Below are 27,233 nucleotides of genomic sequence, written 5' to 3'. Positions count from 1 at the left end.
AGATGATCTACTATACCTCTGTCTAGTGTAAGGAGTAACAAGAAGAATGGACTTGGAAGTTCTGAAAAACTTCACATTTGTATGAATTGTTTCTTAATAAATGTTGCTATATATATATATATATATATATATATATATATATATATATATATATATATATATATATAGCAACAGCTAATGTGACAGAGATGCTGTCCCGGATTGAAAGGTACAACGTATAGGTGAAACCGGTTTAAATGGGTTAAATTCTTTTTCGCTCTGCAACGACTTCGAGATAGCAGGACAGAACAGACACTGCCTCACTAATCGCACATCTGAAGCAGTTGTGAAAACACTAACAGCAAACGAATAGGAGACGAAAAATAGATGACAAGAGCAACCACAGTAGCTTTTTACTGTTTTTATTGTTGCTGGAGGCTCTAATACAATATGAATCATAAGCTTTACAAAATAAAAACAAAAAACAAAATACAACATAAGATTCCCCTCCAAAACAGAAACGATCCAAGGTTTTTCCGTTAAGACGCGAAGACAAACTGTGACCCCCAACAAAGACATAGGTGAGAGGAGAGAGAGTTGGACAGCGGAAACAGAGGGGAGGCAAATTGTCATGTTATACACAGTGTAAGGGAGGGGAGGGGGGGTATAATGACATGGGTATACACAGTGAATTTAACAGTCCTTCCCCATGTTTTTATTAGTCTACCTTTCCCACTGACTGCAGCCTCATGCTCCCACAGACTCACACACACCTGCGGACAGAATGGAACGAAGAGGGTAAAGGCTGATATATACTGGGTTGCTCATCTCGTCTCACACCGAAAATATGTATGAAAAATATTTTCGCTGGGAGACACCGGTGCACAACTAAGTATAAATCAGACGTAAACCGCCGACTAATCCTTTCTAACACAAACTTTGGGCCATCCTCTCCCATTCAAATCACACAGAAGAATGACAGTTACATTGACAGTTACAATGTAATAGAGATAAACCAGGAAGTGGCTTAAGCCTAATTTATAATTTGTCACGCGGTAGTGTATAACTGATTTCTGCTCTTTTCGGTGAGCAACACCGTCGTGCAACGTAGTATAAATAAGGCTTTTGACGTACGTGCGTGTGTGTGTGTGATGAAATGGGTGCAAGAAATCAAGTTGATGTTAACAATGACTATTTGATAGCCCTGCCAATCCTGCCCCCATGTACAGTAGAGCATGTGTCCCCACCCTGCAGTTCCCCAATCATAGATGAGAGCAGAGCCGATGTCGATCATTTGACCAAGGACACATCAACTGTGAGAGCATAAGGGATTATAAACGTTGCCCTCACACTGCAAGATTATCATCATAACCGTCATAATACTATCATTATATCCATAGCACGAGAGAGAGAGAGAGAGAGAGAAAGAAAGAGAGAGAGCGTGTGAATGGCTTCATGGCAGATGAGATGCATGGAAGAAAAAAATACCCAAAACAAATAAAAAGCTAAGCATTTTCTCCTTTTTTTGTTTTCCACAAATGAACAAGAGTGCAGCACTGAAACAGGCATGGAGGGAGAGACGTGAAGAAACAGAGAAAAGATGACAAAGACGTGGTGGAAAGAATGAGAGAAGACACAGAGAGAGAGAGAGAGAGAGAGAGAGACAGAGAGAGAGAGAGAGAGACAGAGAAAGAGAACATAGCATTTCTAGCTTTGCTGTTTGCGTTTGAGCGCCTCCATCAGGTCGTTCTTCAGAGCCTCTTGCTTCGACTTGTCGCCCAGAGTCTGAACACTCCTGTGGGGGAGAGACCAACAGAGTGTGCATTAGTGTGTGCAGGATGAAACAAGTGCCTCAGAGTTGAACACAAGCAACCTTTTCAGAGGACCGTTTCAGCAAGACAATATCTGTAGATCTGAAGTTTAATTTACAAGCCTGGTTAATACGTTGTTGTACGACGGCGCATAAATAAAGCATTGAGACAGCGTTGCTTGCCGAAAAGATCTGATTTGAAAGTCTGAAACCGCATCAGTTCTTGTCGGCAAGCGACTCAGTCATACTACAGAGTATAAATTAGGCTTCAGTCATACTTTGTTGTTAGAGTATGAATTAAGGCAATTAGTAGAGAAAGATAATTCAATTTTAAAAAAGGTTAATTGTGTGGACCATCCCAACTCGTCTTACCTGGAAAGATAAGAAAGTTGGCTTGATGTTCATTAATAACTACACAGCACCCAGGTGAAAAGTTAATGTCACTTATTTTCATGCAGTTATAATCATATGCTCTTCTGTGGCATGATACTAGCTTATAAACAGTACCATTCCTCATCGGCGAGACCCTCAAAAACTAAAAACCTGCACAACAGCACACTCTTGCTCAATGTCAAGTGCATGATCGCATGCAAATGCACGTACACACATGTGCATGCGTACACACATGTGCATGCATACACACGCGCATACACAGACACACACACACACACACACACACACACACACACACACACACAAACACACACACCTGCACACATACACGCACGCTTTGGAGTTGAGTGAAGTGCAATTAGAGTGAGGCATAATTTAACTTGATCATTTTTTTCAAGTTTGTAATGTTTATTTTAGTCAAATTCACTCATGGCCACCTGCTTAGGTAAGATCTTAGCATCACAGGGGCCAAATAAGTAAAATTTTGTTTTTGAAAGGAAAAACCATATAATTTCACTGGGCATGTTTCCTTCATTTTTGCGTTTTTCTTTCATCAGTCTCCCTTTACTTCATTAGCATTCAGGCTAATTACAGTAACATAAGGTTACTTCTTATGGATAACAGATGTATAATGCCTTTTATTACTGCACTACTGTGCCAATGTATGAGTTCAGTGGGTACTCTGGAGCCAAATTCTGAATAACATCAAAGTGGTTTGAGAACAGAAATGTTATAAGACTTACAGAACACTGCAGTCCTAATTAACGTGTATAGGCAGACTGTACCCTCATGGTTAATTAAGAGAATAACATTCCCATTGTCTTATAAGCGGCAATAATTACCACAGCTGCAGAGGCCTTAATTAACAGGGTATTATTAGAGCTTTTTTAGTAGTACAGCTTATACTATTTTTTGTAATATTTAATACAGAATATATCTTATTTACACACAAAAAACTAGCAAGTAGTAATTGACGATATACATTTCGATATACATTTCTGCGGTTTTGCCCTTCCATGACCTTTCCTAAAATACCAGTATGTGCACTTTAAAGACCCTGTGTTGTTACAATTATGAATTAAGACATATGAAAGAAGACAGGAGACAGTTTAGCCTGGAGTCCCAGAGTAACGGGTCTGTTTCGGATTGAAAGTCATTCAAGACATTCAGAAGGTGAGCCAAAATGCTGTTTCTGTTGAAAAGTGAAACTCGGAACAACAGTGGTTGTATGACTGAATGTTGTCCATCATAGTCCTCAATGGTAATTTAGATTGGCAAATTACTGGAGCCCACCCTTTATATCAATGTATTATACACACAATATCCATGGTTACCATTACTGCTGTTTGCTTTTAAAACTTAAACTCCTTCATAACAACTTCTCTAAAACGTTTGATATGAGGAACATTTTCTAAGGGATCCTGAAGGTCTTTAGGATTTTCTCAGATTTGCCCTTTTTTCCTGCTTGAAAATGCAGCTGGATTCTTTCTCGGCTTGAAACTTGGCAAAAATAACTTCAACTAGATAGCTGAGAAAACACAGGCTTTTCTAGGTCTGGCACACAATGGAGTATACATTTTCATTCTATGATTATTTGGAGGGGCTTTTGTACCTTGTATAAAGTATCTAGTGCCGCTGTGTTCAAGGTCTCTGGAAGGTGGTAGATCTGCATTTTTTCATGATGAGTGTTACAATCTTCGCAAATTTAAACTGAATTGTGAATGTATGCATGTTGTGATTTTTCTGATGAGTGCAAACAGATGGCAGGTTCAGATCCGTCTAAGTCCGTCACTGTTTAAACAGTTCTTTGAATGTGTGTCACTAGGCATAACCATCGTGATTGCTCACCAGTCAAGGACATCACAGCTGCTGCTGCATGTAAACGTTGCAAGCATTCACCAGTCAACCACATATTGCCGACGTGACCGTCATGTTTTATACTGGCTTTTGTGCACATGTGTCACAGCCAAGGTTCGTCAAATGTTTTTAACACTATTGTCAAAGATTTGTCCCATAACATTTTTTGATCTATGACTTATTACGTTACTGCATTCACATTTGGTTGGTGATGGAGGTTATTTATTGCATTTTGAATCAGGTATCGCCATATTTAGCATGCACGACACAATGGGCATTAATTATCTTTCAGTGTTCAACAATCGACACATCAAAATGCGGCCGCTGAGTCAAAGAAATTGATAGGTCACAAATAGAACTTTTTGTTTCACTCCGCTTACAAAGCACTGACACACACATATGTGCAGGCAGACACACACACACACACACACACACACACACACACACACACACACACACACACACACACACACACACACACACACACACACACACAGACAACCCATGCCAGGTTATACCTCTGACCCTAGTCAATGAAGATCTGGCGCTGGGTGAGGACCTGCGACAGCTCCTTCTGGAGCTGTCTATACTTTTGGTTGTCAGGCAGAGAGTCAATAGATCTGCAGCCCAGAGGACAACCACCAGGGCAGGAAGATCACAGAGGTGGAAAATAAAGAGAATGACAGTGAAGAGAATGACAGAACAGGAAATGAAAGAGGAGCAAGGAGAGGGATGAATATAGAATTGAGGAAGAAAAAAATAAGAGGGCAGGAAAAGTGAAGTTCAAAAGAGGACGGTAATGGCAAGTATGAATAAAGGATCGAAATTAACATGAATGAAGGCAGGAATGACATCAATAGGCAAGACCAAGTGGCTAGACAAGACTAACGCGTAAAACTGGAAAAACCCTTTGTGCAGGCACGGTGGCCAGCTGCTGTGCTGTAAAGAAAGAACAAATGATTGAGACAAAAGTCTATATGGACGTACCTTAGTCCATTGACAATGTCCTTGGTTTTCCCAAAGTAGATTTCGTTGAGAGTGGAGCGAATCTTGTTCTCCATATCCTGGGGGGGGATAAAGAGGTTCAACTTCCTATACATTTTATATTTTAATAATCCAGGTCAGTTTTATGCTTCATCGACAAAGCACGGCACAACTAAAATACGTTTATATGCAACACTTTGTTCACAAAAAATAAAGTGAAATGATTGTGGTTCCATAACCACATGAAATGTGTCAGGATTTAACGTATTTCCCCCCCACATCTTTTCAGGAAATAATAATGTAAATACTTTTCCAAGAGTTTCTATATCTGCATAGGGAAACATGTTCTTCTGAAATGCATTATATACGTATGCAGTTATTTTACAGCGTTTGAATAGAATACATGATAAGCTGTATGCAGGCAGCCAGACTTATTAGTAGTTAACCAAGCAGTGCAGTAGTTGTTCTACTCACTTCCACAAGGCGGCCAATGTTGGCAATGTGTGGGGAAGACTCTCCAACCGTCTCATCTTTTTCCATCTGCAGAAAGAGAAGTGTGAAGAAATGAATGGATGGATGGATGGGTGGTTAAAAAAAAAGTCACCGTTGAGTAAGACGATTGGCAAGAGTTGTACGTTTTCTCCAATAATGTGTCCGCAAACAAAGACAAACAGAAAATGTTTATTTACTGTAGGTCCACACAAAGAGAAAAAGCAGTTGAGTCTTATAAAAACACTCACCTGTCTTGTAAGGCTGCCACCCAAGTTCATGGTACCAGAGCCAGTCTTGGTTGTCTGGAGCCACAGCATCACAGTGGAGGTGAGTTTGTAGTGAGCCGTTCGTCCACTGGACTTTTCCTGCACACAGAACAAGACAGACAGATACACAGAGCAATTACCGACTAATCAAATTGTATTATGTATAAAGTATTGCTTTCTTTTTCCTGGAAAAGGAATGCTTTGTTTCATAAGAAGGACTGAACCCCCACCTGCACCTCCACCACATGGATGGAGTCCCAGCAGCCTTTGATCTTCTTGGATCCGTCCCCTGCCTTTTTAATGAGGATGACCCCGGCGAAGCCATGATCCAAGTCCCAGAGGTACACAGAGGATACGCCGCCCTCAAAGTACCTGACAACCACACATCAGGAAACATATGAAGGTGATCCTGGCTATTCTCATGGAAACACAGATGTGCAGCTTCAAGGAAATCCTTGCTGCACTCCCTGAGAATAAGAAATAAACTGTATTTCTACAGCAAGTTATCTGCATGCGTCAGATTTCCACTATGGAGTGGACATTTTCAACCAATTGTAAATCAAAATGAGTCAAAATGGTCGCAGTACGTTATGGCTGCACAGATACTGTATATGTAAACATATGTTACGGTAATAACCAGGTCCTTTCTACCAGTTTGTTTTTATTCAGGATTAAGGCTGCATTTTAAATACACAGCAAGCCCGAGGTGTTCATCATCACGTTTTACTGAAGATATTACATATTAAATGCGGGTTGCATGAATGTGTTGATTTGAGATACGCATCCATCTTTTTTATACATTAGGTGCTATACAAATGAAGGGGTGGCATTTATCTTCTTCATTCCTCATTTCTCCATTCTCACTGCTTAATTAACCCATTAAGACCTGAAGCCAACAAATGCCTTCTAAATCAGTGGTTCTCAAACTTTTTCGTTCAAGATTTTTTTTTAAATAACAGATGCTTTCCCGGTTTTCATGGGTTAATACATATGCATCTCCATCACTAAACTCCTGTTCTGCTTTTGGATCCTTTTATCCTATGCCCTTCATGCACCATCTCCTCCTACACATGTCTCTCCCAAGTCTCATTCCGCCTATCGCTCTCCTTATCTCTGCCTCTACCGTCTATAACTGTAATATCAGCCACATAGACACACTCTTTATTTGTTTTGTATTTATTTACATTTTGAGCAGTCAATTATTTTAACCCCTTTTCTCACCCAATAGTCGTTATGCCAATTAACCCTACCCACTTATTTCTGTGTTGCCACCGTAACCTACTGACTCACCTGCCAGTGAGGAGCCCCCCATCAGAAAGTCATTGCACCGCCAATCTAGTCCTCCCTTTCAACCCCCCACCCCCCCCCCCCCCCCCCCACCACCCCAGCCCATGAGTTGCTGGCGCAGCACCAATGATCACCCTCCCCACCCAGCTTCCCTAACCCAGAACACAGCCAATTGTGTTTGTGTAGACACTCAGTCAGCCAAGCTGCATGCACCACAACGGATTCAAACCCCTAGACTCCATGATGATAAGACTTTAACGCCTGTGCCTTCCAACTGCTACAAACTATACATTTCTAGTGATACTAGCTTAGTTGTTGTTAATAATAATAACAGAGGATTAATGATGATCCTGTTTTCCCGTGGTACATAAGAGTAAGTTAAAAACTGAAACAAGCCAGTTCCAAATGCTCTGACTGCTTGATTCACCACTTTCAATATGGCATCCCTATTTTGGCATGTCATTACAGGCAAAAAAAAAAAAAAGTCTTCCAAAACTTTCTGAAATATCGCTCACAATGAGTGATATTTCTGAAAGCTTCCGAAGGCTTTTGAGCTATTTTCACACGACACCGTCGCATGATAAAGTACAAAATAGGGCTCAAGTGGTGATTAAGTAAAATGGATCTGCAACACTAGCTTCACATTTGGGTGCATATAGCCACTTTCTCAGCACTCTTTTCTTCACACAGTTGAATATATTGTTGACTGTCAATCTTTTCTCAAGTATATGTCTCACATGTCTGTCAGACGGAGTTAGCGCTTGTGTAGGCAGAAACACAGGAGAGAGCGCGTGTTTTTCCCCCTGACTATCACGAGTGGGTGGTGCAGTGCAGACTATTCACAATACGATGCATGTACACAAGCTGTCCTTAGCTAAGAGGATAAAAAGAATGACCCCCCCCCCCCCCCCCCAAGTTCCCAAAAGATATGTTCAAGAGGGAATGAGGCTAGCGTACCAATCATTAGTCACCAAGTGTAAATGCTCTGGCAGAGGTGCATGTCGTCTCTGAAGTAATGACGTAGCTAAACAATGCTTACCCTCCACTACAGCCTGCCCTTTTAGCCGTCGCCTCGTTCTGTCAACGCCCTAACCCGCTGGCAGTGGTCTGACCCATCCAGTATGGTGACTTTATCAAAGTAACCAATTAGTCATATTCATTTGAACATGCACAAAATAAATCACAGCGGAAGTGAATATGAGGCAGTGACAAATGTGAACGTTTCAATAACACGGTCTAAGCTATAATTGAAAAGCAAACAATGTAATACCACTGAATTGATACACTTGAGTGTATTTCAAACTTATTCGTAAGGTATTAAAGTTGGCAAAATGGATTTAATACTTTCTAAGACTTTAATAATAACCCACTGAAACCCTATTAGTACAGTACCATTCAGTTTAGAGCTAAGCAAAAACAGATCCAATAATGCAACAATGAATATAAAACACAATGTATGAAAAAATGTAATGCCATAAAAAAGTAACAAAGCAATAGAAACAAGCGCATCAATCATATCGATTGTGCTACCCTAATATGCTCAGGCAGGTAATTCCAGAATCCAGAATCCCAGGCAAAATCGCTATTTATATTTAAGGTTTGGGGGCAATATTCTACTTGTTCGCATGACAGATGCTAGGATGCATACCTGTTGAAAGAGAGAGTTATAACACACTCGCCACAACGCTATTAGTTAGTTCTTGTATTGTGCGTGCTGTGCTTCACCAACACCCATTGTGAGAATTACATTTTTGGAACTATACGGTATTGGTCACCCGATGGCAAGCGTTATTTCCGCATTCTTCTTCTTCTTATTATCTCTAAGCACACCTCACCAAATTCCAAATCAACTGCAAGTTGGTTTTGGCAATAAATGATTGATTAAAATATATATGTGGTAATTCCTCATTAGCTCTGGTGTGATGGTAGCCTGGCTCCACCCCCTGAATCCTTTGCTTCGCATTCAGGGTCTGGTGACGCTGTCGAAGGCGGGTGTTTCTCGGTTGAAAATCTGTACGACGAATCGGGATAATCCAGTATGAACCAATCGCGTTGGTTCATAGTGGAGTCCCACTTTGGCCACGCCCCCATCTCAGAAATCGGCTGCATTGAGAGGGCTTTCAGACTGAATAATGGAGTGAAACGAAATGAAAATTCAGGCTGAGTGTCAGGCTAGTGTGATGGTACTCACTAGCCTGGCATGGCCAGACTAATATCACTGCATAGATATTAGTCTGGAATCTCTGTGTGAAACCTGCATTTCCGAGGGACAAATAAAATAAATGCCTCTGGTGATAAAACCTTCCCATATTTGCATACTGGGCCCTGATTGGTCCCTCACAACTTCAGAGGGAGAGAAATGAAATCTCTATTGAGAGGGGCCAGACTTAATCTGCCACGGGCAATTTTTGTTTTTGCAATGGCAGATTCGTCTGCAACCAGGCTAGGTAGGTACTCACAGGTCTCTGTACTGGTCAAAGGCATTGTTGGCTTCCACCTCAAGTTTCCTCAGGCGGGCTGAAGGCATTGCGCCATCATCGATGGGGGGTTCGTACTTATTACTCCAAGGGGACCTGATGCATCACAGGATGGAAAACAGAACGAAAAAATTATATTTCTCACTTTCCTCGGCGTCTAAAAAGGCATAATGTTGTAAAACTCTAGTTGTTTATCTGGCACCATATTTCACAATATTCCTATACATACAGGAGTTTAAAATTGTACATAATGATACACACTACATAACGATTGTGGTAAAAAAAAAATGCAGTTGTGCATCACACCTGTAGGAGTCGCCGTCTCGGTTGTAATCGCAGAGCAGGTAGTCTTTCCCCACCACCTTGTCCCGGGCAATCTTCAAGGGCTGGTCCACAGACGAGAGGAGGTCCTCGCACAAACTGGGCACCTGCACACAGGGAGGGAACGCTCACCACATCAAAACAGACGTTTCCACTCGGCCTCCCAAAAAAAGCGCCTTGTAGTTACTTCCCCAGCGTGCCTGAACTCTGATCACCCACAACCTGTATTTTCACACAGGGTTTTTCAAGCCCACATTTTAAGAGGGTAAAATGAGGAAAATGAAAGAAGCTGTCTTTGTCAATTCAGTCCACCTGTGCATGGATGGCAGCTCTTCTAGAAAAGAAAAAAAGAAAGAAAGAAGAAAAACCGTTGGCTGTAATGAGAAACACACCGGCCAAGGAAGACAGAAGAGTCTCGACATGCGATATCCTTCAGTCATTTTAAGTTGGGAATGAGTAAGACCTTCTCTTTTCCACATTCCTGTTCTTCTCGGTTGGCTAAAATGGTTTGGGGGAAATGGTAGGGCTGGCGGGGCAGGGGGGGGGGGGCACATTCGAAGGCATATAAGGGGGGTAACATAATATCAAGAGGATAAGGGGGTACAAATTACCTCTCAAAGACTGACATGGACCCCCTCCCCTGAATCTCCCTCCATCAGAACACAGACACAAAGGAGGCCCTGTTCCCCCCGAACACAGTCCCCCACACCTGGCAACCCTGACTGGGTAAGACAGGGAGGCGGGTGTGTGTGTGTGTGTGTGTGTGTTAGGGGGAAAAGAAAAAGAAAAGTAAAGAACAGAGAGTAGGAGACGGTAAAGTAGGAGATGTGTGAATAGAAACAATGAGGAGGCAAAAACCCAGGTGATTCCGATCACCGGGGGTGAGAGTGCGAACGGAGGCAGGGCGGGAGCACCAAATGCGCCTGGCATTCACGGTGACTGACAGCTGCACTAATAATCACTAACAACCAGACACAACAAAGTAGGCCGGGAGAAAGAGCTAAAGCCCAAAAGGAAGGGAGGTTAAAGGTGAACCCACCAGAGGAAGGTGAGCAGGTGGGGGGTCTTTTGGGAGGACCGGATATACCCATGAAACAAAGTGCGGCGCAAAACACCGATCAGAGTGTGATTTGATTTGTGTCTGACTCAGCTTAATTTGTCGGATTTGATCTGCACGCCTTTATATGAAAATGCGCAACACACCGCTTGCAGTTATATTTCTGAGAAAGAAACGGATATGAAAAAGAAACGGATATGTCTAAAATGAGGGTCGATGTGTGGGCTTCATGGGTTTTGCCATGCACATTTAGGGAAGTCATAACAATTGGAAATTTGAACTAATAATAATAAAACATTTTATTTATAACGCACGTTACATTCTTGCAAATCTCAAAGTGCTACAGGGTTTAACCCATTTAGACCTGAGGCCGATTCTAAAAACGCCGTCTAAATCCTGACCTACGTTTTCTGAAAAACTTCCAAATATTTATTCAAAAATTACAACAAATGTATGTTGCTATATACTGTACATAACAACAGGAACCCCAAAAGGGATTCCCGTCCTGAAAGGTATAGTTACAAATAGGGGTTCCTGCCCAAAATGGGTTAAAAACATGGCATAAAACACCAAACAATCACATGATGGGACCACACTAGGCTAAAGGGTCAAATTAAAAGCTAGGTAAAATCAGGGCATAGAAAAAAGGCCCAAGAATAATTAAGAAAACGCTTTGTTAAAAAGGTAGGTTTTTAGTCCATATTTATGCATCAGTGGACTGTGGTGCTCTCAGGTGTTTGTTCGGGGAGGGCATTCCACAGACATGGGGCTGTAGAGCAGAAGGCCCGGTCGCCCATGGTGCATAGCTTGGTCTTGGGGACAAGGTTGGTGTTGGAAGAGCGTTTTTTTCATAATGATGATATAAAGGTGTTAAGTACTTTCTTTATTGTATATCATATAATACCGTTAAATCATTAACAGAATATAGGAAAATATATATTAAGTTAAATTTTCTGAAAATTTAACAAGCTACCCAAATCTGGTAATACACCTGCTCAACCCCACAATGGAAATGGACAGATATTTCACAAACAGTGTATTTTTCTTTTGTCTGTTTTTCAATACTTCCCTGGGAAAGGAAGACATACAGTAGCATTCAGTGGTTGGTTTGGTTGCTTTGTTCTGCCAGACAGACAGTAACTCACCAAATCAATGAGGTCACTAAGGTTCTTCTCAATCTGCTGGGGAGGCAGACGCCTCATCAAATCCAGGGCACAGTCTAGCTGCTGGTCATTCTGAAAGACAACATAAATGCAGCCAGGTCAGGTAATTATCACAGTCTAGCTGCTGGTCATTCTGAAAGACAACACAAATGCAGCAAGGTCAGGTCATTCATTATTATCACTCTATATCAGAGGTCTTCAACGCTTTTCAGGTCAAGGACCCTGTAGCTGAGAGAGAGATGAAGCAGGGACCCCCCACTACATATTGTATATAATTCTGTTTCAGATTAAACTTTTTCATGGATTTCATAGATGGCTTCATATAGACTTGTTTGACAGCACTGTCATCAGTGTTGTGTTGGATTCATGTTAATGTGGATGTTCAGACATTTAACCACTTAAACCTTCAATAATTAGTAAGCCTGACCATTCACTTTGATCTACAGTACAAAACGCCACAACGCCTCTGTGAGCATGTAGATCTGCTATTTTTGGCTAAAGTTCTCCTCAGAATAGGGATGCTCATTATAATATGCTACCATTTTTCCTACTCCATCTGTGTCTCAGAGGAGGGCTGTGGACACTTCAGAAACCCGCCTACCAGTGACATCACCGTACTTCAGAAACCCGCCTACCAGTGACATCATCATTAGACCCTGCCTAACAATGATGTCACAAGATTTCTTTAGATTTTTATCAACGCGAGAAGATGGCTTCCATTATAGGATGCTAACTTTCCAGGAATAAAAAAGCCTGCAGTTTCCAAGTTGCCTTGCCCCTAAAAAGCCTAACCCAACAATTGAATAACAAATAATGTATGTTTTGTATACACATATAGGCTATTCACTGTGCTTTTGGTTAAACAGGAGGTTAGAACAATGTACTTATCCCACTAACCCTAATAATTCTTTTTTAAAGCACCATACACAAACGGTGTAAACAAATAGGCCTATTTATTGTTAAAAGAAAGTTGGCTTCTGGGGAGATGGAAAGATCAAACCAAGCTCTCACATTTCACCACAAGGCTGGAGGTAATGATGGGGACATGATACATTTTGTACAAGGTTATGAAAGGATCAAGCTCTATGAGGAACATTCACACCAGGACAGCCAAACCTTGCACTTCGAGATCACACCCATAGCCTTGTACATTTAACTGGAACCAAAAAGCAGACATGAAGCAGACAGTTGTCAACAGTAAAAGCAATGAAAAAATGCCACGGAAGAGGAAGTTGCCTCCAAATAACCATTAGGCATAAGTGATGCCATTATAGCCACCACTCAATGAATGGGCTGTTTACAACTTAATACCAATCCCTTATTTGGAGTGAGAAATATTAGACTTGTTTGCTGTAATAGTGACAACCTGCGCACGCTTACTAATAAGCTACTGTTTGTGCCAAACATTTTGACTCTTGAGGAACAAATGAATTTCTGTCCCTAATTTCCCACCTTCTTGCTAAGGCAATGGTTTGATTAAAGAGAGGATTTTGTGTACGTCAAATGTTGTTACTATTCTTGTAACCACTTTACACCCTATACATATATATAAGCCCCCTATACTTCGTCACACAACACGTTGTGAGCTGGTGTAGTTATTTTCACTATTTCTGAAGTTCTTTTAAGACATTTTTAAAACTTGACCAAAATAGGGACACCAGGGTTAATGTGGTTAACAAATTAAGTGTACTAATAATAACAAATTCTTATAATGACATCCTGGGAAGAAGCAGAACAGACAAGGGGCCACATAGCAGAGCCTTCCCCCAGGGGTTTCTCCGACATAAAAATGCAGTGAGTAGCAGCCAGGACAGGACAGGCCAGCCACAACATGAAACCCCAGGGAAATGTTCAGGAAGATGAAGGAACATGTAATACCAGGGAGGGAGGGTCCAAAATATTTTTCAAATACCATTACAATTAAATGGCAAAGCTATCATCTACGATCACTATTACTACTGTACTCGCATTAACCTGCGAGTACAGTAAATGATAGGAAATAATAACAGTGTAATAAAATAATAACAGTGTAATAACTTTAATAATCAACATTTGCTTTTCCGCATATACACCATTTTGCGGAAAAACTCAATTGCATGTGACAATGACAAAAGGCTTGCTTTCTCTACAAAATACTGTAACTTAATTCAGTCACACCTCATGCACAGCTGCCTGCGGGTCAAAAGAAGAATAAAATACAAAAAATGGAGACCATGCTTTCCGTAAACACTTTTATCTTAAGGGTCACCCAGCTCATAACATAAGTTTCCAAACTTGAAGCTTGTGTGGCTTTTTCTCCCTTTTCAAGACGCTTTTTTTTTTGCCCGTCCTAACATCTTTCTCAGCTGATGAATCAGTCTGCTCCATCAGACACCTGCACTCTCTGACAGTGTGTTTACCAATGGTCCCGTCTCCGTGTAAACACGCTCAGACCAACAGGCCCTTGGGGTCGAGGAAAAGCACAGAGCCTGAGCCAGCAGGATGGATGAGGTGAGGCCCAAGGAGGAGAGAGAGGGGCTGGGGGAGAAAAGCCACCTGGTCTGGCCAAATAGATTAAGAATCTATGTAAATAGTATACTTTAGACTAGAGCAGGGGTTCTCTCAACTCTGGTTTCTCATTCTCACATGAAATGTTGCCCAGACTTACAAGTCAGGACACCATCCCTCTAATTTGGTCTTTGTCTGGGACCCTGTCAAAACAATGCAACCCACTGGTTTTGAATCATCGCTGAACAAATCTAAACAAACAAAACATGTCGGATGAGGTTTCATCATAATCCATTAGTCAACAAAAGCTTCTTATTTTGTCAAACAGCAATAAAAGACCAATCCTCTTGTCAAATATTCACAGGACCCCAATGGAAACAAGCCATAGTGCTTTCTTGGGTTTAATCCTATTTAGCATCCCTTTGTATAGAACTGTACTTTTCTGTGCTCGTTTTGAAAACTGCTAAAGTATTCAATCAATCAGCCTTATATGAGAGTTAAGAGACCGAAATAATAGCTTTTAATGTTAAAACAGAACAAATGACAGGGCAACAGCAATCATTTGCACTCCACTGACTGTGTGAATGTTAAATGCAACCATGGGCCAAAACGAAATAGTTCAACCCCCTGAGTTTAGGAAAACTTTGAAGGAGGAAGGAAGGGGTAGCCGCTGCTCGACATGGTAAGTAAGGAATAGGAGGAGCAAGCAGGCTTATTATAGCGACAGGCAACCTGGCGTCTTGTCTATTTTAACCCATGTATGCTGAGTGCAGTGCACGGCCAGTGGACCGAGGTGTTTGGAGATGTCCACGTTCTTCTATTCATAAACTTGCTTCAAATCCAAAACATCCTGTGCTAACTTTGTGCTGCTTGCAGCACCAACACTGTGCATCCAGCTATAGCAGCAGGTAGATCATGATCAGCTAGCCCAGCTAACAGGCTGTCAGATACGGGGGTCTAAACTCTTTTGGGGATCCATCCTCCAAGGTACTTTCCCAAACCAGTGTGTAAAAGTAGATGCAAGAAGAGGCGATTCAAAGGATATCTCGAGTTACCCCACCCGACGCTTCCTTATAAAGGACCCAATGCTAACGCTAGCATTAGCTTAGCGTGCTAGCCTAGTTAGCACTAAGCTAACCCCCACCAAAAAACCTCCCCAACCACCACTGCCCCGTCGTTCCTCTCCCTCCAGCCCCGAGGCCCTTACCATGTCTGCGGCGTCCTGTAGGCGAGCTCAGTGGGGAACTTAGAATGTCACCGGTGACTTTATACGTTGGTGCTTGGTATTGTGCTTGTTATGGGTTATGGCTCCGGCTCTGGTGCTATTGTTGTTTTTGTCTCCCCCACCGAACGGATAGATGTTTCTTTTCGCCTCCCTCACAGACAGAACCCAACCCTGTCAGCGAATTATTCACTACTTCCTCAACCGGGGTACAGGAAGGAGAGGAGCCGAGCCGCCCTGGAGGCAGTGTTGCCAGGTTTTGAGAGATAAGCAACCGCGGGTCTATGGAAACAAGCCCAAAAGAAGCGCAACTACAGGCCATAATATGAGCACTTTAAACCTAGATGCATTGGCTATCTGGAAAATAGCCGATCTACAAGCTCACAACGCGTCACTGTGATCTTGTAGATATGCTATTTTCAATATAATCTTGGGAGTTTTTTTCTTTTTTTAAAGGGGAACATTTTTTGAAACATTTTAACAACACAAATCTGGTACGGGGCTCCCTGGCATAACATATTTTCAGATGGGGGTCCGCAGACATTTTAATTTGGGGGGGTCCTTGACATGAAAATGTTTGAGAACCACCGGTTTAAACAACAATTAGGAAACAAGCCCCAAATAAGCAACTACACTTAAGAAACAAGCCCCCCAAAAAACGCAACCAGCAAACTACCACTATTTCACAAGCAGCTTTACAGAAAAACGAGCCCAAAGTCGCTTATAATAAGCGGACTTGGCAACACTGGCCTGGAGGAGAAAAACCCTGACAGATGCACGTCCGGGTCACTGTGGTCGCTCTGCTCCACGGCAGCCAATAGCGGAGGAGTAAGTAACGCATTGCCAAGTATGGAAGGAGAGCCGTGGTTGCAGTCGACAACGGTCGTACCACGGTGTCCCGCGGCCGAAAATAGACGATCTACAAGCTCACAATGTACAGTGGGATGTGGGATGAGATGCATTGTGAGCTTGTAGATCTGCTAGACTGGACTACCTACTGGACTTGACCAAGCAATAGTAGATCACGATTTAAAATCATAGTTCTAATCTAATGATCTAATCTAAAACAAGATGGGGTGACTCACTGGCTCCCATGTTGATCTCTGACATCATATTGATGAATGATGACGTCAGTCTTACCCAAATATGGAGGGTCATTATGTTGTATGCAAAACTAGCTCTTACAGAGCCATGCTGTGGTGATGACAAAGGCACATGCGCACTCAGCTTTTATCATTTATTTATTTATTTAAATGTATTTCTGCCATATAGATGATGTCATATTGACGACATCAGTCATCTTCAAATGTGGGCATGTTTCAGCACTATCCGAGCAAAATCGACTTAAATAATAAAGACAAAGTTATATTAAAAACATTTAATTCTTAAGGAAAATATATATATTTCAGAAGATATATTTGAATAAATAAATAATAATAATAAAATACATAAGTTGACCTGCTCCTTCTGACCGTGTACACAACACATTTGGTGCTGATCGGTCCAGTGGTTTGCGTGATTACCTCTGGACACACAGACAGATAAACAGACAGACCCCTTTTACGGATTAAGCCATGTCGTAAAAAGGGATAAGCTATTTACTTTCAATGCCTTGATTCATCTATCATGATTTTAATGTTCTATGTTCCTTAATGTTCCCCCAAGAGGTTCACCAGCTGCTGTTGGTCTGTCAGTCATTTAGAATATAATTGTGTGTTATTAATATTCTGTGGTTCTTTTGTTACCTAGAACATTTGTTTTTCCTTGAGATGATCAGCGGCTGCTGTTTTTATAGATCTTGGACTTCATGTGACCAGCCTGTGTGACATTACACATAACGTATGACTCAACGTATGATTTTCCCCGACCTGAGCCCCATTCAAGCTGCACTTTGTAACTTTCCTCCTCTACCCCATGATTTAAACCTGGTTTCCTGCGCAAGTGCAATTGTTTTTACCATTGAGCTGATAGAGCCTGCTTGCTTGCTCAGGGGATACATTTAATCTTGACCATCAGGTCAAAATCTGTGTCAGATCCTGTGTCTAGGTGAGACATGACCTTTGACACGATCTAAATGTCTCAATAGAAGAGCAGGGAGACAAAATACAACCACCCCAATTGTATAAGTTATATTGTATTAACATACTCTACCATACAGATTGGACAAAAATTACATTTTATTAATTAAAAAGAAATAGTTACATCGTGCTGCTTTCATTTCCATTATAAAATAAAAGTTCAGTAATTCAAAACATATAAAACTTGTCCTAAGCTGGCCTCCTGGCAGTGTACACAAGACATTTGGCAAGGATCGGTCCAGTGGTTTGTGAGATTAGCTCCGGACAAACACACAAATGGACAGGCACACAGACCGCACCCCTCCTGCAGAGCCACTCTTTAAGAACGTCACATTTCTTCCAGATGCAGTGTCCCCAGTACATCTGACTGTAGTCTCAAGTGTTCTTTAGCTCAGATTCCTATAACCTGACTGTGACCTGCAGCAGCCAGGACTCTTCTGTAAAAGACTTTTACAACCAAAGCTGCTCCCAGGAGGGAGGAGAAAGTTCAGAGATCATGATCTCGGCCTCCTCTCTGAGGGTTCAGTAGTCTGTAACCATAGCAACCTGGTCAGCTGGAGCAAGACACAAAGCAAATTGAACCATGTCAGCTGGATTCAGAAAAACATGTTTCACTTTTTATGTTTTTTTCTTTTTTCTTTTTTCAGTAATAAGTTCAACATCTAAAAGCTTTCTTAACATTCATCAATGACTTTGACTTTCATATGAAAAACCATGTCTTCATCCGGATCTCTTTGTTGTGGTTTTACATTTTGTATGTTTGCTTATGGGGTTCTTGGGTCAGAGAGTTCCAGTACCAGCACATCTTTGTGCTTGGTGAAGACTGTCCTATTCTCTGTGGGTCTGATCATCATGGTGTTTGCTGTCATCATGGTCAATCCCATGGATATAGACTCCAAAATCAGGACTGAAGTGACAACTCTGTGTCATTCCCCCAAGTTTTTAACTAATGTTCAGAAAATGAATTAAGAGATTGACAAAACTATATTAGTTATTATTTAATTCATACAAAAATCAAACGTGGACATATACAGTACATAGTTGCATTGTGTAAACAATTATAAATTAAGATAACATTTTACAATATCAATTCATGTTGGACATACAGTATATGCTTTTTGGTTCATCATGTTTCACTCTCACTTATATAATTATAGAATAATGTTAGAAGTCCAGTGTGTTTATTTGGTCATTTTATTGACAGAACATTATCAGAATTTGCTTTTACTAATGACAGCTGTTTGTAGATTCGCTCCTGCTCCTCTCGGGCCTTCTTCTCTGCCTCTTCAATCTTACTCTCCTCTTCAGCAATGGGCTTCAAGTACTCAAACCTCTGTTTCCCATACAACATGCCAAGGAACAAGGCAGACCACCTGGGCGCCTTGATAAGAGGCGACACTGCGACTGGAGGAACCATGGTGCTGCTACTTCTGTCAAACGAAGTGAATTTCCCATCTCTGTTCAATTTCTATACAGAGTTATAATTGTCATTAGCATTACTAGACCGGTGCACCAGCCTATGGACTTCATGAGGCCGAACTACAATTTCAGTCATCTATGACATCTATTATATATATTATATAATATACAAGTAAGACGCGCGAACGCTGGAAGCGAACGCAGCTCGAAAATAACAATAAGAAGAATAGAAAGGAATGAGCAATTACTTGCCATCCGGCCTGAAATATGCACAAATGACATGGAATTCTTAGATATCCCAATAGATGAACTCGTGTAGATGCTTGTAGATGTGTTATTTTTGACTGTCGCTGCTATATTTTTCTCAGAGGAGTGTAATGAGTCACCCAGGGGCACAGGCGAATTTCAGCCACACTGTAGTGCATGCAGGCAATGAGAGCGTGACTCACATGGGGGCAGCCAATGAGAGCGTGAGTGACATGGGGGCGCGGCTGCACACATACTGCACACAGACAGACACACAAGCCGAGCCGAGTGTCATAGTATGCTCGACTTGGTCGGAGGCGCGGCGAAGCCCGAGGTTGATGGGAATTCGGTCGGACCGGAGGTTGTCCACAACTGAAAATCCACAAATCTCTGTCTGTCTGTTTGCCTGTCTGTCTGTCTATGCAGCCTATATATGAAGATCCCTGATGTCATCAATATGATGTCATACTGACATCATATACCGACCTCCATATATATACTATATTTTATATATAATTAATAATAATTGATACTGCACTAAGTACTCTGACAATGGGTATTCTTACAACAAGGTATAAAGGGTTCTCTGACAACAGGTACAACAGGAATTGTATAACCAGAGGCCGAGGGGCATGCGTTTCCAACTGGCATCGGCCTTGTATTGTATCTCATGTGACTCCAGATTTGGGTACAGTATCAGCCCAACCAAAGTCCCCTTGACTTCCATTATACAAATGAAGTCAAATATTTCAAAAGGCACAAAACATGTTCTGTTATTATCTGTTATTATTATTCTGTTATATAAGTACATACATCATGGTTTTACTTTCTTTTCTGAGGGTGACTGATTAATGTCTGTGTGAACCTGGGGTCTGGTGAGGGGGTTAAGACGTGACCCACACAGACAGACACCCAGGCCAACCCTCTCATAAATGGCTAGCCTGCTGCAGAGCCTCGCTATAAAAACACAGTTGGCAAAATGTTCAGTATTTATGTTGAGTATTTATTCGATCGATCTGGTAACACCCACCTATAGAACAAACATGGGTAAATTCTCCGTCATTCTCCGACAGCACTGCCTGGATTGCCCTGACCCCATCCCTTAAAAGATGTGGTTCACTGGCATCCTTTAAAACAGCCCTGATAATTCATCTTTCAGGAGGCCAAAGGGGGAGGTAGTTATCACTTCTCCCTTAGACAGGCGACCCCCCCCCCCCATTTTCTTTACCTCCACCCCCCCCCCCCCACCTCCCCTTTTCTACTCTGTACATATAGTGTTTTATATATTTGTGATGATATTGAATGTTTGGTGCTATTTTTAGCGGCGCTAGTCGCTCTATACCTTTAGGTATAGAGCGGATCCTGCTCTATACCTGACTTTGTCCGTGTGCGTACGTCAACGTTCTGATTGGTCAGGTGCGTCAACAAAGTGATTGGTCAAGCTTCACATGACACGTGGCTATAAACACATTATAAACACATAGATACATTTTCGATGACAAAATGTATCAAAGGCGCCGCTACCTTCACACAGGGTGTGATTTTTGGGGCGGTGTAACCGCCCCCTATAAGTGAGTTTTGGACACTGACCAATCCTGCACCGTGATTGGCCAATAGTCTACAACGCAGTCTACACCCCTAACCCTTCCATTGTTAATGCAAATCGATACTTTTGCAAAGTCAGCCAATCACATTACAGCTAGTGTCATCACCACTAACTGTAATGTGATTGGCTGACTTTGCAAATTCAGGACTGTGATTGGCTAGCGAAACACATGACACATGTGCAGCCCTATGAATAGCAGTATGGACTTAAAAAAAAGTCATTTATCCTTTTTCTTAGGTGAGATATGTTGTGATGACCACACACCACCTACTTCACACTGGGTGTCACAACAGTGACATAGTGCTCCAATTCCACATCCTGTGATTGGCTAGTGAAACACATGATGAAAATAATCTAAAACCATTTTGATGTGAGAGTAGTATATTTAACTTAGATGTTGTGTATTTCATGAGATCAGTGAAAAAGAATCGCAAAATCACTATGGTTGAAATGAGGAAAGTAAAAACCGAAACAAAATCATGTTGTGATGACCACACACCGCCCACTTCACACTGGGTGTGATTTCTTAAATGTTGATGAATTTAATACCTTGGACCCCAATGGAAACAAGACCGCAAGGACATCTTTGGTGTTATCCTTTTAGACAAAGTGTTTGACTGTACTCGGGCTGTTTTACATTTCTGTCTAATAAAATATTCAATCAATCAATGAAATTAACTACAGTATAGCCATGAAGACTTTAATCAACTCTATCAAGACAGCCAGGTAAGTCACAGTTAGAGTAATCTTTTAAGTGAAAACTAATGATTTCAGACAGTAAAAGCTTTTGGAGAAACTGTATAATGCTTTCTAGTCATCTATTCTAAATTGTATCTTGTCTGCCACATGTGTGTATTTCTACTAAATGGTTTGCATTTATATAGTGCTTTTATCCAAATCACCTCCTGTGTCCTGTATTTATTTAAAGTGTGTGTTGAGTTGACTTATATTGTGTACTATAAACAGTACATTTACTCAAGTACTGTACTTAAGTACAAGTTTGAGGTATCTTTTACTTTACTGGAGACTCCAGTCTGGAGTATTTACAATTTTCAGTACTTTTACTACTTATAAATAAAATATCAGAGGCAAATATTATACTTTTACTCTACTACAATTATTTGAAAACTTTAATTACTAGTTACTTATTTTGATTATTATTGCAAAAGATACATTTTGCCCATTTGAAAATAGCCAATCTACAAGCTCACAATGGTCGTGATGCAACACATTGTGAACTTGTAGATCTGCTATTTTCAAAAGATTTTTTGTACATTTTATACTTGTGAAATGGGACTACTTTTGGTATTCTACACTTTTGTACCTTTACTCAAGTAAATTCTGGATTCCGGACTTTTACTTGTAACAGCATAATAGCATAATAATGATAATAATAATCATAATAATAATAAAATATATAATAATAATCATACAACGGGGTTGGGTGGGGTCAAGTCTAGTCACATGACAAAATGTAACATATCGCGAGGTTCTGCGCAGCACCGTTTCCTGAATCCTGACAGCTGAAAACATGGCAGCAATAGAGCACGGAAAGAAATGGGACCGGTGTCTGGCTGATACAGTGGTGAAAACGGGTAACTAATAAATCATTACATTTATGTGAACATTCGCACAGTGAATAGGCGTACTGGTCAAACTATATGCAGTCTCTGTCTCGACCATCGTAGAGCTTACGTGAGGACACTGGCTAATCCATTTGCTACGTTGTGTACAATGTCTGAGGTCAACTGATGCAAGCAGAGGTTGAATATAATGTGATTGGTAATTGTGGACAATTTTGTCTCATTATGGTCATTAAAGGCCTAATGGAATATAACATACATTTGCTACACAATCACCTGGATTGCAGTCTTTTTTGGCTTGCGTGTGTCCGTTGCTTCCCTTATCGCCTCAGCGTATTTTGGACCAGAGCGATGACGCGGGATACATCAGGATAGGTGGGCACTAGGGACAACTGGGCACCTCGATGTAAAATTGCCTATTTTGTCCGAAATGTGAAGAATTTTTGTTTTGAAAAAATGGTCTTTAGTAATGTAAAGTACACATAATGTGAACATGCACGGTACATCATTATCAGACTTAATTGTATCCTTCAACTTCTTGTTTATGCCCCAGAATGACTGCATATACAGGTTTAGTATCAATTGTAGAAATATTAGATCTTAATTGTAGAATGTTTAAGCATGTTCTAATCATGTATACTTTACTGTACTTAAACACATTTTCAAAATAAATATATATATTTTTTAACATTTTGGACAAAATAACCAATTTAACACAGAGGTGCCTACTCTTCCTTGGTGCCCACCTATCCTGTTACCCGCATATTAACGGTCTGTTAAAGGCACAATGCAATATTTGACTCATCTTTTTACAGTTGCATCATCCCTGAAGAAGTCAACGTTCCTTTGTTTAATTTCTGAACATATAAGCCGTTTCAGACAATATTTTGCAGAGTGAAACTCCAATAACTCGTTATAAACATGTAGCCTACACTCAGAGGATGATCCTCACGAATATTTTTACCCTGTATTGTCCCGTGCAAACTGACAACAAACTAGCATAATCCATATACTTTGGTTATGGCATGCTTAAATTGCACTGCATGTCTCAATGAATAAATGTGGGTAAACAGATTCAATGCCTTTGGTTAATATTGCAGAACCCTAATTGTAGTTTATATTCCATCCACCCTGGTCAAATATGTCTTAGGAAATTGGTGTGACTCTAAAATTGATATAGGCCTATATGAGAATATATTATTGACGTATATGACGATACATTATTTAATGCATAATAGGCCTAGTTTGTCAGGCTATTTATGATTTTTCTGTATGTTCTGTATACAGTATCTATGCCTGTCCCCTAAAAAGTACACCAATCATGCCAAATACATGCAGTAGAAGAGGAAGGGAAGTCCGCACACTAAGAGCTCCCAGTAGAAAAAACTATTAGATTAAGTACAACGTTTCGACCCTTGCTGGGTCTTCATCAGGTCTGATACAATACAGGCTGAGGCTTGTTATTTCAAACAGAGGACAGCATCGCAATCAATAGCAGCTGTGTGCAGGACATCACAAAATAGAACCACCTCTGGCCATATAGTGAAACTCATAAAAAGAGTGTGAAAGTTGAATAATAGTTGAACATTTTATATTTTGTTTTTTCCCCAGTGAATTCCTTGCATACACTGACATTTTTAGTTCTGAAGTGCTTTGTATGTGTGGGTGAAGTATTTATAAACATTGCTATTTCTATTTGGCAGTGCATCTTCACCACTGAATACTGCATTGTGATTTGTGTGGCTACATTCACAAATGACACATCCTTGGTACTATCGATAGCTAGAAAATTGGACATGGAGGAGGCCACGCGGTTATTAAACTCGTATGTCTTGTTATATTGACCCATGCAGCACATCCTGCTGAGCCAGCCTGCTGATCATGCACATACCACATATACTACATATTCACATGTACATGCGTAGTAAATCCCCTAGGCCTAGGGCAATATTTACACTCCAGTTAAATTAGGCTACACATAAATTAAAACAGATTTTGCGTGTGGTTTTGAGTACCGGCTCATGTTATGTGATTACAGCTCACACTGCTTGCTTGCTCACTTTCTTCTCTCCCTTAAATGGACCGCTGAATCCCCATTACAGTTAAACAAAATCAACCCCCTGTGTGTAAGCTGTAGGCCAAAACGTTGTGAAATCCACATTGTCCCCACAAGGGTGCATTTGATAGTCGGGATTGTAAGCGGAGACGTATCAGAGTGAGCACAGCGAGATAGGAACAACAGAGCAGGGTGATGTACTGACAGAAGGGGAGGAGAGGGTGGAGGCTGGCGCAAAATAAAAGGGGGAGTCCAACTGTGAGGATGTCCTAATAAGTTCATTACTGCAAAACTGCTGCAGATCTGCACAGTGCACACATATTTGGCCATCTCTCCTACTGCTGGGCAGAAATCACTGGGAAAAGGGGGGTTTCAAAGGGTGGAGGATGGTAAAAGAGAAAAGGGGAGAGTGTTTACAGAAGTAAAATGTAAAAACTTGCAATAAGTAAGAGTAAACGCTAACTTGGAAAGAAACGAGAGAAAACGGAGAGAGGGGAATGGCTTGTCAGTGCCAGTAACAAAGATGTGTGGGATGTTTTTGCTGTACTTGTGGTCTTGTTTAACATTTGTAAGTTGTGTAATAGAGAGCAGTCTGACTGTTCTGGCCGTGGCAAGTCGGTCACGCTGCATAGCTCTCTGAATCCAATTAAGAGTTAGAGGGGCCCAAATGGTTGTTTTTTATGTGTTTCTGTGCTGGCTGGCCTGAAGTTGGGTGTGGTGTGGCCCGCAGCGAGGTGAAACTAAGCACAAAAACACATTCCTCTTCATGTTCCCCTCTAGTCTGCACAGTTCTGTATCTTAATACCCCAGCACTGGTGACTTTCATGTAATCAACTGACTTGTGAGCTCAACCACCATCTACATACTCAAGCCAAGCTACAGTCCTACAGCACTTACCTTTCTGTACACCATTAGTCCTTCTGTCTGTACCTCTATGCCTTTTGGTGTCTCTTGTCGTCTGCTGTCATAGCTCCTCCCATCCAAAGCCCCCCTGCTCCCCCCCCCCCCCCACTCTCTTCCATACACTTTTTTTTCTCCTTTCTTTCTTGAAGTTCATGTTCTTACCTCTCAATGTGTCACCTCTATTTCTAATGAAGAATGTCTGGCTAACAGGTGTTACATACCAACTCGGGGGGTCAAAGATCACAGTAGCTGCTACTCACCTCATTACAACAGATTTACTTCTCTGCTCACCTGAAATGCTCCCTTTTTCTTTAATCATGTGCATCCTTTTTGTCTATGGATGATTAAAATCATGCGTTTTCTCTCCCCTTGTCTCCCGCTGTGTAGTAACTGGCGTTGGTGTTGGCATCGTCTTCTCTGTGCTTTTCTTCAAACGTAAGTATTGTGTGAGGGAACGGGGCAAACCGTAGTAGTTCTGTCATCAATAATACGACCCCACAGCCACGTGTAAGCTAATGTATACCCCTCTTCAGGACGCACATGGCCTGTGGCGCTGGGCTCAGGAATGGGACTGGGCATGGGATACTCCAACTGCCAGCATGATTTCAAGTCACCTTACCTGCTTCATGGACAGATGGTTAAGGTGAGTTCACAATTAGGGCTGCAGTTATTGATTATTTTCTTCTATCGATTAAGTGTATATATCAATGAATCAACAAGGGGAAAAATATATATTTTTAACTAAATTGATTAGTCTGATTATTACCCGTACAATGGTGTGGCGCAAAATGACATAAAATAGCTGATCTGCAAGCTTACAACACGTCACATCATCGCACACTTTTATCTGCTACTTTCAGTATTTTGATTATTGATTCCTTTTTATAATCAATTTAATAAATTGATTAGTTTGATTAACTGTTGAATTAAATTGCTCATGACCTGGAGGTTGATGACATCTTATTGTACAAGGGCTTTTCTTCTCCAACATGTGTGTTCTTTTTTTTTTTTAGGACCAGTAGAGAAAGGCGGATGCGGATTTGTCTTGAAGGAAGTTGCTTGTCCATGTTGAGTGTCGTCGTTCTGCTGCTCATTTAATTTTTGTCCTGCTACTACCGCCCAGTGTAATTATTGTGTGTACTGTGTATATTCATTGGCAGTCAGTATATATTGAATAAAGTGATTATGACATACCGCTAAATCTTCTGTGTATGTGTGTACTTGTGCAAGAGAGAGAGAGAATTAAAAGGGGTCTGAGGCTGGGAGGTAATTTCGTGTGTTAATGAGTTGGGGGACTTGAACTCCTGCTGGCTTTGAATGGGAGCCAGGTTTAGCATCTGCAGCCCTGGAAGGGGGGGGGGGGGGGGGGGCTGAAAAGGAGTGTTGCACAGAATTATGGCGTGAAGAAGTACATTGATGAAAGAACATCTAGCCTGACACATGTAGAATTTAACAAAGTGTATTTTAAACATGATGAGTTTCTAAGTAGTGTGGGGGAAATTGGTAGCCTGGAATTCCAGACGGAGGAAATTGGAGGCAGCACACTA

At 41.2% G+C, this 27,233-nt stretch overlaps 3 protein-coding genes across 5 annotated transcripts; 1 reads left to right on the top strand and 2 right to left on the bottom strand.

The window, feature by feature from the left end:
• Positions 1-385: 385 nt before the first annotated feature.
• Positions 386-16,015, bottom strand: capzb (capping actin protein of muscle Z-line subunit beta). 3 transcript variants are annotated; one of them, XM_084062071.1, is made up of 10 exons: positions 15,781-16,015; positions 12,069-12,158; positions 9,852-9,973; positions 9,528-9,641; positions 6,012-6,153; positions 5,764-5,880; positions 5,498-5,563; positions 5,027-5,103; positions 4,558-4,659; positions 386-1,774 (listed from the first exon to the last, which is right to left on the bottom strand). In XM_084062071.1, the coding sequence occupies exons 1-9, from the start codon at positions 15,781-15,783 to the stop codon at positions 4,566-4,568; spliced, it is 825 nt and encodes a 274-aa protein (XP_083918197.1). In that variant the 5' UTR covers positions 15,784-16,015; the 3' UTR covers positions 386-1,774; positions 4,558-4,565. The 3 variants fall into 3 exon arrangements, with proteins under 3 accessions (XP_083918197.1, XP_083918198.1, XP_083918199.1); XM_084062072.1 differs by having other exon boundaries at positions 4,565-4,659; XM_084062073.1 differs by lacking the exon at positions 4,558-4,659 and having other exon boundaries at positions 15,781-16,012.
• Positions 16,016-19,062: 3,047 nt separating this feature from the next.
• LOC311048590 (ATP synthase subunit e, mitochondrial-like) lies at positions 19,063-19,305 on the bottom strand (the record flags this gene model as incomplete). The annotated part of the gene is made up of 1 exon (XM_084061853.1): positions 19,063-19,305. The coding sequence occupies exon 1, from the start codon at positions 19,288-19,290 to the stop codon at positions 19,063-19,065; it is 228 nt and encodes a 75-aa protein (XP_083917979.1). The 5' UTR covers positions 19,291-19,305.
• A 3,323-nt stretch (positions 19,306-22,628) lies between these two features.
• On the top strand, positions 22,629-26,887 carry LOC311048793 (MICOS complex subunit MIC10-like). The gene is made up of 4 exons (XM_084062086.1): positions 22,629-22,739; positions 26,074-26,121; positions 26,220-26,329; positions 26,700-26,887. The coding sequence occupies exons 1-4, from the start codon at positions 22,676-22,678 to the stop codon at positions 26,706-26,708; spliced, it is 231 nt and encodes a 76-aa protein (XP_083918212.1). The 5' UTR covers positions 22,629-22,675; the 3' UTR covers positions 26,709-26,887.
• Positions 26,888-27,233: the final 346 nt, after the last annotated feature.

Source organism: Gymnoscopelus microlampas (genome assembly GCF_963454915.1).
Source record: "Gymnoscopelus microlampas genome assembly, chromosome: 7".
In the NCBI taxonomy this organism is placed as follows: domain Eukaryota; kingdom Metazoa; phylum Chordata; class Actinopteri; order Myctophiformes; family Myctophidae; genus Gymnoscopelus; species Gymnoscopelus microlampas.
Note: the sequence above shows the minus strand (reverse complement) of the source record. Positions and strands in the feature narration are given on the sequence as shown.